General features: G+C 51.3%; 1 protein-coding gene across 1 annotated transcript in view; it reads left to right on the top strand.

Moving 5' to 3' along the window:
- Positions 1 to 5,260, top strand: part of LOC115539997 (endonuclease V) — a gene marked incomplete at its 3' end in the record, with an annotated part of 25,542 nt that extends 20,282 nt beyond the window's left edge. The window contains 1 exon segment of the mRNA XM_030350955.1: positions 5,192 to 5,260. Coding sequence (XP_030206815.1) covers positions 5,192 to 5,260 — 69 coding nt within the window.
- Positions 5,261 to 10,644: the final 5,384 nt, after the last annotated feature.

A 10,644-nucleotide genomic window follows, 5' to 3' on the forward strand; every position in this document is an offset into this window, starting at 1 on the left:
GCGTGTGTGTGTGTGTGTGTGTGTCATTAAGCACATGTGTGGCCGTGGGCTAGAGAAGCTTTGTGTGTCTGTGATGTGTCTGTGCAGGGTTGCCCAGTTATTGTGTTGCTACGATGCGTACAGAGGTGAATCAATGGATCTGGATGCGGCCGCGTTGAATGTTTGCGGCGAACTAACAGACCGGAGAGACACAGACACACTCCCCACACCTCAGGAACACAACTAGTCCCTAATGGAGACCATGCAGGGTTGACAGGCTTTGGAATTACATGTTAAATATGGATATATATATATATATATATATATATATATATATATATATATATATATATATATGTGTGTTTATTTACTACAAAGCTTTGTTAAATACTTAATGCTGATTGGTCAATTAGGGTATTCAGTGGTCTGTCTTCTTTGAATACAAGACCGTGGCTCTGTATGAGAGACCGTTGCTATGGACACTATTTCCAACGGTAGAACGATCACCTAAATCTTAACGAACATTTTGTTTTGTGCGGAGGAAATGCAAAAATAATTTAATCCGTGAAACATATTTTTTTTTATTTTGTTTAAAGTTCTATAATTCTTAACTAAGTAGCAGTGTAATCAGCGGGGATATTGTTCAGCGAGCCGGTCATTAAGGCGTAATAATAACCCCCCTCACGGTGATTAAAGACCCAGACGCCGAGCAGACGGGTCCTGCCTCACCCCGTCATCTCCCCGTCGCGACGCGGTGACAGGTGACATTATCCCTTCACGAATCTGAAGATGTTGCGGTCCTCTCTGTGGTTCTCTCCTCTTCTCGCTGTCTCTCCTCCATCCTCCTCCCCCCCCCCCCCCCCCCCCCCGCTGAGTCACCGCGCCCCATTTTGAATAATTCAGCCGGGCTGCTTGATCCCCTGTCGTGATGCGGCCTCATGCTGTCACCTGACCCCCGCAAAACGCTTGTATGACGACGCGCACGGAGACGACATGACAGAACGCCACGCGTGTCCCGGAGAGTGAGATGATGCACTCAAAATGTCTGCCACCACAAGCAACAGGTGGACAATGGTGCACTCCTGTCGCACAACCACACACACGCATGAAACCACACACACACACACACACACACACACACACACACACACAGGCATGCAAACACCAACGCACACAGGCAGGCCCGCGCACACTCCAACACACGCACTCAAACACACCAGCGTCAGCGCACACACACCCACGCATGCACACACACACATGCCCGTGCACATGCAAACACACACACGCAAACACCCACGCACGCACACAAACACACGCACGCGCACTAACACATGCAAACCCCTAAAAACACACACACACACACGCACACACGCGCGCACATAAATGCATCTTCGAACTACCAGTATTCAGGACCTAAAACTATGAGTTAAGAAAACGGGACAGACGGTAAGTTTTGCGTGCCAGGACTCAAAGCCTCTAACTGTGATAAATGACCGCGTCCTTAACTTTGAGAGGATACATGAACAATGAATAATAAACGTAGAGTTTAGGGGAAGGCACATACTTGCTTAAGCACAGCGCTCGATCTTACTTGATTCAACAAACACAAAAGTGCAACTCTATCCAGACTTTGTCGTGTGAGATCTTGAAGTTTAGTCAGCTGACCAAGTTTGAGTTGCCGAACAACATTTTTTGGTAAGAACTTTATTTATTTAGCACTATATTTAAAACAAGGCTGTCAGTCAAGAGCCAGTAATTGAGGGAAAATTGTTTGTTTCCCGTTAGAAGGATTATAATCAATATATGCCTTATAGGCTATATGAATGAGTTAAGCATGGAAACACAGAGACATTCACAGACTAACGAACATTACATCAGAATATTCAGGCCTGGGAACCAAGGCTACCCAAGGCGCCTCAACCGGAATCTGGGGTTTGGTTCAATAAAAAACGCGTCTTTACAGTTCATTCAAGGACAGACCACTGTGTACTCTGTCGTCCTCAGGGCTTTGATACAAAGATATGTGAATGACACATGCATGAGAGTGTCTGAAAGTTAGAGAATGTTCAGACGACAAGGACATTGATGAGATGATGTTAGATGATAAAACACAACACAGAATAACGAACAAGACAGAAGCCGGTTGGTGGCGGAGCCATGGACAGGCCTTGTTTGATCACAGCCGTGCCTTGGAGCGTCGGGGAGTGAGAACACAAAGACGCCGTGCCAAAGCTAGTTTTCTGCAGACCAGCTCGGCTTTTGTACTCCCTGATTTCCTGCTCTCTTTGCTTGTTACACTTTAAGTGTTGTACTTTCCACAACACAATAGACGACACTAAAACGGTGAGGGAAGAGCCAGAGTGTGAAACAGCAGAAACTCAAAGCAGAGACGGGAGGCTTGTGTTGAGTCCCAGCCAGATTCCCTGTTGAACGGCTCTTCAGCAGAACGGTAGCTCCACACACATTAAAGAAGACTCACTGGGCCAAGAGCTGCCTTAATGTTAATTTATGGCTGTTTAACATTCTGCCTCTACACCCAAGAATCTGGTGAGAGAGAGAGAGAGGGACAGAGGGACAGAGAGAGAGAGACGAAGGAAGAGAGAGAGAGAGAGAGAGAGAGAGAGACGGAGAGAGAGAGAGAGAGAGAGAGAGGGACAGAGAGAGAGAGACGAAGGAAGAGAGACGAAGGAAGAGAGAGAGAGAGAGAGAGAGAGAGAGAGAGAGAGAGAGAGAGAGAGAGAGAGAGAGAGAGAGAGAGAGAGAGAGAGAGAGGGACAGAGAGAGAGAGACGAAGGAAGAGAGAGAGAGAGAGAGAGAGAGACGGAGAGAGGGAGAGAGAGAGAGAGAGAGAGAGGGACAGAGAGAGAGAGACGAAGGAAGAGAGAGAGAGAGAGAGAGACGGAGAGAGGGAGAGAGAGAGAGAGGGACAGAGAGAGACGAAGGAAGAGAGAGAGAGAGAGAGAGAGAGAGAGAGAGAGGGACAGAGAGAGAGAGAGAATCAATCTTTGAGCCACTGTATGTCTGCCCATCCATTATTCAGTTTGATGTCCTCCATTAAAACTTGCAGTCGCTTGATTTTTTGTAAGTTGCAGCAGGTAAACAAAAAGATCCCATCTGTGGTTGGGATGACGGCGGCGGAACCCGGAGAGGTGACTGGAACGTTACCGGGGTCGTTAGTGGGAGGGGGCCGGGGACGGGGGGGGGACGACGACGGGGGGGGGGAGAGAGTGACAGGTCGGGGTCGTGACCTGGGAGGTGACGTGCTGTGGGTTAATGAGCAGGGAGGGGCGGGGCTAGTTTAAATGTCTGTTAACGACGAGGAAGAGCTGTGGCTGGTGGAGCTAGGGTGTAGCGGATAGGGTGGAGACAGACAGGGAGAGAAAGACAGGGAGAGACAGACAGGGTGTAGACAGACAGGGGGGAGACAGACAGGGTGTAGACAGACAGGGTGGAGACAGACAGGGAGAGACAGACAGGGTGGAGACAGACAGGGAGAGACAGACAGGGTGTAGACAGACAGGGAGAGACAGACAGGGTGTAGCGGATAGGGTGTAGACAGACAGGGTGTAGACAGACAGGGTGTAGCGGATAGGGTGTAGACAGACAGGGTGTAGACGCACAGGGAGAGGCAGACAGGGAGAGACAGACAGGGTGTAGACAGACAGGGAGCGAAAGACAGGGAGAGACAGACAGGGTGTAGACAGACAGGGAGAGACAGACAGGGTGGAGACAGACAGGGAGAGACAGACAGGGGGGAGACAGACAGGGTGTAGACAGACAGGGAGAGACTGACAGGGTGTAGACAGACAGGGAGAGACAGACAGGGGGGAGACAGACAGGGTGTAGACAGACAGGGTGGAGACAGACAGGGAGCGACAGACAGGGTGTAGACAGACAGGGTGGAGACAGACAGGGTGGAGACAGACAGGGGGTAGACAGACAGACAGACAAGGTGTAAAGGACAGGGTGTAGACAGACAGGTTGTATTTGGGACAGACATCAGGTGTGTAAGGACAGGACAAGGGCCCGGCCCCCAAGGCCTTCGCAGCGGTGCTCAGACCCGTGTCTGGGCGTCTGTCTGTCCGTCCGGTGGGGCGCCCCAATTAAACGGTGCCATACGTGCCAACAGCACACACCTGGCCGTGTGCCGTCGCACCTCTCCAAGGACAGGCTGACGAGCCCACCGGTGGAACCGCGTGTGTGTGTGTGTGTGTGTGTGTGTGTGTGTGTGTGTGTGTGTGTGTGTGTGTGTGTGTGTGTGTGTGTGTGTGTGTGTGTGTGTGTGTGTGTGTGTGTGTGTATGTAAGCACATGTGTGGGTGTGTGCTAGAGAAGCTGTGTGTTTGTGCGTGTGAGAGAGAGAGAGAGAGAGAGAGAGAGAGAGAGAGAGAGAGAGAGAGAGAGAGAGAGGGAGTGAGAGAGAGTGTGTTCTCTATGATCTCCCAAGTTCTAAACCCAGAAGTTTCCTCTTTGGTTTGTTTGCGTCGTGTCTCTCCTCTCGGCTCGCTCCATCCGTGACTCGGCACAGAATCCTCCTCTTCGTCTTCTTCCTCTTCCTCTGTACTGTCAAGGTGCTGCTATATTCAGGGCGAGGGCTCACCCCCTCTCCGTGATGGGTGAACTCTGTGGGGGCTGGTGTCGTCTCTTGTGTGAGTGGCGTAGGGACCTGCTCGCTCAGACGCCAGCTCTGACTCGTATGGAAACCCAAGAAGAAGCAGCTTCATCATCAAGTTAAGTTTGGCTCGTCCCCAGCGAGCCTGACTGTGTTTCCTGCTGTTGTTTTGACGTGCTACTGTAGCGTTGCATGATGGGAGGGATGTCAAACCCACGTTTGAACTCGGGAGGGGAGGAGGGGGTAGACACAGAGGTCTGACGTTGGCACGCAGGGTCTGAACTCACCGAAGATAGTTTCTGACTGAGTCATGTCAACGGCAACGACGCTGCAACTTCAGCCACAACAAAATACACAAAATACGCAAAAACATCAAACGCGTTGTGTTCTTCCTCTCGTTCTTCCTCTATATCTCACCCTTTGCTGTGTTTATCTCTGCGTACCTATTTACCTCTTCTTCACCCACAGTGAACTCTAAACGGCCACAACAGCCCGAAACTCATAGCTGAACGCTATGTTCCTCCTCTCTCCGTCTCCCTTTTATCTCTCCATGTATCTGCTGACCTCCTCTCCTCTTCTCCTCCTCCTCCTCTCTTTGTAGGCCGACATCCGCTCCAGAGAGTACCTCAGGATACACTTCCCAACGCCCGTCAGCGCTGCCACGGAAGAGGTGAGCGTTCAAAGAGAGGCGCATCCCTCAAACGTTGGTTCATATCCCAACTCTGTTTTCTTTTGGAACTAAAGAGAGGGGGAAGATTTGAAACGTTTAGAAAAGGGGATTTAAAATGCACACCTTGTACGTGCAGGCTGTCCTTTGACGTTACATGTAGTTCAAGCATGAGCGTATTGTTTGGCATCATGCTTTGAAAGAGATCAAGAGAAGGTCAAGCTATGTGAACAGATCTTACCGATGACATGACATGACATCACACGGTGCATCACTACTTAGAGAGGGAAAGGGGGAGAGAGGAGAGGAAGGGAGAGGGGGGGGACGAGAGAGGGAGAGGGGGACAGGGAGTGGAAGAGAGGGAGGGGGAGAAAGATGGAGGGAGGGGGAGAGAGAGAGAGGGGGAGCGAGCGTAAACGCATTGTTGCCATAATGCTTTGATGTAATGTAGATACAGACAAGATCTGAGCTCTGAGCAGATCTTACCGATGACATGACCATCACACGATGCATAACTAATAATAACAATAATAACACATTTAATTTGAAGGCGCTTTTCTCAGCACTCAAGGACACAAAAGTCATTAAAGAAACAACATTAAGATAATGAGAAAAATAATAATAATAGCAATAGTAAGAGACATAGTAATTGGCGTCAGGTGGAATAGGCAGTTTTGAACAGATTTTGAACAGACGAATAACTAAGTATTTAAGTATTTATAACTGAGTATTTAAGAGAGGAGAAACAAGCCTCCCCCAGTCACCGGGCTCCATGCTACGAACGAGACAGGAACTCTCGTGTCGCAGGATCAGAATCAGCAAACCCTCGACAGCATCCCTCATCACAAACTTTTAGTCCTTTTTTGTTTTACAAGGCTCTCCGCTCCACTAAGGGGGGGGGGGGGAAGGTACTACCGTGGCTCCAGCTTCCAGGACATCTCTCCTTGAGATAGAACACACATTTCCCCCATCTGTAAAATCAGTTCCGGAGCCTTGCTACAGCTGGAAGGGGAGGTTGGGGGAGACCTCGCATAAATCCTTTCGAGCGAGCCCTCAGCAGAATTAATTATTCTTCCCGTTGCCTTGATGCCAACCCAGGAGAAAATTGAGCCGTAAATTGCTTTTGGATTTAGAATGTCAGTTTGGCCGTGGGTGATGACGGCATTAAATGGATTGAATCCCCGGGTTTTGGGAAGGGGTGGGAAGTGGGAGAATCCCTTGGATTATTACCGGTCAGTAAGCTATGATGTCCCAAAGGGGGAGAGGGAGGGAAGGAGGGAGAGATGGAGATAGAGGGAGGGTGGGAGAGAGAGAGAGGGGGAGAGAGAGAGAGAGAGAGAGGGAGAGAGGGAGAGAGAGAGAGAGGGAGAGGGAGAGAGGGAGAGAGAGGGAGAGAGAGAGAGAGAGAGAGAGGAGAGAGAGAGAGAGAGAGAGAGAGGGGGGGACAGAGAGAGAGAGAGGGAGAGGGAGAGAGAGAGAGAGAGAGAGAGAGAGAGAGAGAGAGGCAGAGAGAGAGAGAGAGAGAGAGAGAGCGAGAGAGAGAGAGAGAGAGAGAGAGAGAGAGAGAGAGAGGCAGAGAGAGGCAGAGAGAGAGAGAGAGAGAGAGAGAGAGAGAGAGAGAGAGAGAGAGAGAGAGAGAGAGAGAGAGAGAGAGAGAGAGAGAGAGGCAGAGAGAGAGAGAGAGAGAGAGAGAAAGGCAGAGAGAGAGAGAGAGAGAGAGAGAGAGAGAGAGAGAGAGAGAGGCAGAGAGAGGCAGAGAGAGAGAGAGAGAGAGAGAGAGAGATCAAGATCAAGGTCTTACCGCCAAACCGCAAGCACAGTAAAGACGACTCAGCAGTAATGCGGGTTTCACGGAGGGGGCAGGAGGTTGTCCCGGGACACCCCCTGGTTAGGTAACCATCGGCGGGGGAGGGGGCTGGGGGGTCAGCGCGGGAGGATGTTTGAAGATGCTTTGATGAACCTAAACCCCGAACTTTCCCCAATCCGCTGCTTTGCTTTTCCCCTGTTATTCATCAAAGCCGCGGGGCCTAAAGCCCCAAACCCCCCCCCCCCCCCCCCCCCAGCCCATCACCCCCTACATGCGTGCACGTGCACACAGAGACCCAGGTGCATTTAGAGACACACGTGCAAACAGAGACTCACGTGCACTTAGAGACACACGTGCACACAGAGACTCAGGTACACTTAGAGACACACGTGCACACAGAGACTCAGGTACACTTAGAGACACACGTGCACACAGAGACTCACGGGCACTCAGAGACACACGTGCACACAGAGACTCAGGTACACTTAGAGACACACGTGCACACAGAGACTCACGGGCACTCAGAGACTCACGTGCACTCTGAGACCCACGTACACACACACACACACACACACACACACACACACACACGTTCGCACACAGAGACCCACGTGCACACCGAGACTCACGTGCACTCAGAGACCCTCGTGCACACTGACACTCACGTGCACACAGCAGCAGGCCTTCCCTGTACTTGTGGACTCAGTCTCAGCGCTCCCGCGTCGTCGTCTTCGTTCCAGGAGCCGTTCTGTAGGAAGACACGTGATTGGTCAATGAAGGTCCCTCCCCACACACCCAGGGACAGGCACACACACACACACACACAGGCACGCACACACACACACAGGCAGTCACGTACACACACACACACAGGCACACACACAAACACACCAAATCATCCATTCACATACACACACACACACACACACACACACACCAGATTATACACACACACAGGCACGCACACACACCAATTCATACACACATACCACATACACACACACACACACACACACACACACACACAAGATCACACACACACACGCGCACACACACGCACGCCTCAGCAGTTGGGTGATGTGTGGAATCCTCTGAGCTCTCTGTGGTCTTTGATGTGCCTCGCTACAAAGAGAGACGGCTTGGTGGAGAGGAGGAAAAGCTGTGGCAGAATCACCGGACTTATCCCACCCTAGCCCTCAGTATTCCTCTGGAGGAGATGGGGACTGTGTGTGTGTTAACGTGTGTGTGCGCGCCTGCGTGTGTGTGTGTGTGTGCGCGCCTTTTTGGTTTTGTGTGTATCTGTGCATGTCTCTGGCCCTGGGGTTTTTCGGAGCGTGCCTATTCAGGACGAGGGTGGGAATTCAGGATTTGTGTCTGATGTATTGTAATCTAGTTTTTAATTTGAACAGTCCCTGTAGGCCGTCAACAACGTCGCCGTCCTCATCGTGTTGCTGTTCTCCTCATAAATCGTGATATTCACGCGGTAGACGGGGGTTAGCTGTATCCGAGAGGGTCCCGGGGCAGACATCTTGTCGGAGACCCGAACCAGTGTGTTGATTAGATTCAAAGCAGTGCCACAGTGACAAAGCCGCTCAGATGTTTTCAACCACGGGGTCCGTCATACACACACCTAGCGCCCCGTCAGCACTTTCAGAACTGCTTTTGATTTTGAGCCTGCCTCCGGTTGGGTCCCAGGAGGTTTGCAGTAATAGAATTCAGAACAAGCATGTGAAGCGTCTGCACAATGTGACTTATTATGGGAGAGGAGCCGGCACCATGGAGCAGGTCCTTATCATCTTGGTTATTGGACGTTTCCCTAACGTTCAATTTGGACCTCAAAGTGGACACACTGCAAACCCATGACCCGCTTGATCAGTATTAGTATAATGAGGGAGGGGAGAGGGAGGGGGAGAGAGACGGGGAGAGGGGGTGAGAGAGGAACAGCGATGGGGAGAGCAATAGGGTGAGAAAGAGGGAGAGGGGAAGGGAGAGAGAGAGGGGGGGAGAGGGAGAGAGAGATAGGCAGAGGGGGGAGAAGGAGGGAGAGAGGGAGGGGGGGAAAAGAGAAAGGGAAGAGAGAGAGAGAGGAAGGAAGGGGAGAGAGAGGAGGAGAGGGAGAGATAGAGAGATAGGATGAGAGGGAGGGGGAGAGGGGTGAAGAGAGAATGAGAGCTATGGAGAGGATGAGGCAGAGTGCAAGAGAGGGAGGGGGAAGACAGAGCAATAGGTGGCGAGAGAGATCGGGAGAGGCGGGGAGGAAGAGAGGGAGATTGTAAGAGAGCGGCGCCTTCCTCCTGTAGCATCGCAGGGAATGGATCTTCTGAGGGGAACACATGAAAGACAAAGCGAGAGTTAGAGGGGGATCCATACCGGGGGGGGCGGGGAGGGACACGCAAAGTGCAGACGCAGGCCGAGCGGATGAGGGAAAGCAAATAAATCAATGAATGAGCGCGTAAGCGGGACGGGCGAGACGAGGAGCGCTGAGCACAGGGGTGGATGCGTGTGTGTGAGTGTTCTGCAGTGGGGGGGGGGGGGGGGGGGGAGGGGGGGGGATGTGCTGCTAATCATCTGACATGTCGCGACACTGCCGACGGGGGGACTCTCTCTCTGCATAGCGGCTGCTTCGGTGGCCGTTGGGCGTGAGGTGGAGCTGCTGCTCGCTGGGAAACTAGAGCTCCTGATGCTGACTGGTCTCTGGAGGTTTGGGGGAGGTTTTAAGCGTCAGGCGAGGCACATCAATCAATCAATCAATCACTCGATCAATCAATCAATTTGAAACGGGTGTGTTAATCCCTCGTTGTATATGAACCTGGTTATTTGCACTAAATAAGCAATGTGTTCAATTTAATTAACTACAGCGAAAAACTAGTGTTCGATATCGATCCAGTTTGTGTTGTCATTTAATTGCGTAGGCCACGGGGACCCCAACCAAAGCTTAGACTTCATCCGCAGTCTTGCAATGACAGCTATGGCGCTGTGCCCAAGAAATATTTACAACTCTTCAGAGCATCTTGATTAAGATGATCCCCAAAACTTCATTCTTTTGCCCCCAGTAAGTGGAGTCAATCACACGGACCTTCATACAAATTGAGTTGCAGACCAGCTGGAGTGGTCGTTCAATTTGCACTTATTGTTCTTTGTTCTTTATTATGTTGACCATATCTGTGATGTTGGTAAAACGTGTGTACAGTATGTGTCTGTGTGTGTTTGTGTGCCCATGTGTGTATGTGTGTGCGTGTGTGTATGTGTGTGCGCGTGCCTTTGTTTTTGTGTGTCTGTGCGTGCCTTTGGCCGAGGGTTTTTTGGCGTGCGTCTTTTTACGACGCAAGGGAATCGGACCCAGAGACGGACAGGCAGCGACCACGCCCGTGATATCGGTAAACGTTTAGCAGCTTGACTCACCATCAGCATGCAGACTGCGTGCTCACCTGGGCACAAACCATACCGTCAGACCTTTAGCCGGGGATCTCTCCTACCTGCGGGCCATGGGGGGTCTACGCCAGAAGGGGCAGAGATCTCGGGGGGGGGGGTCCCCAAAATCCTGATTCAGTACAGGTCCCACTCAGCTCAAACAACAGTC

This window comes from Gadus morhua, chromosome 3 (genome assembly GCF_902167405.1).
Source record: "Gadus morhua chromosome 3, gadMor3.0, whole genome shotgun sequence".
In the NCBI taxonomy this organism is placed as follows: Eukaryota; Metazoa; Chordata; class Actinopteri; order Gadiformes; family Gadidae; genus Gadus; species Gadus morhua.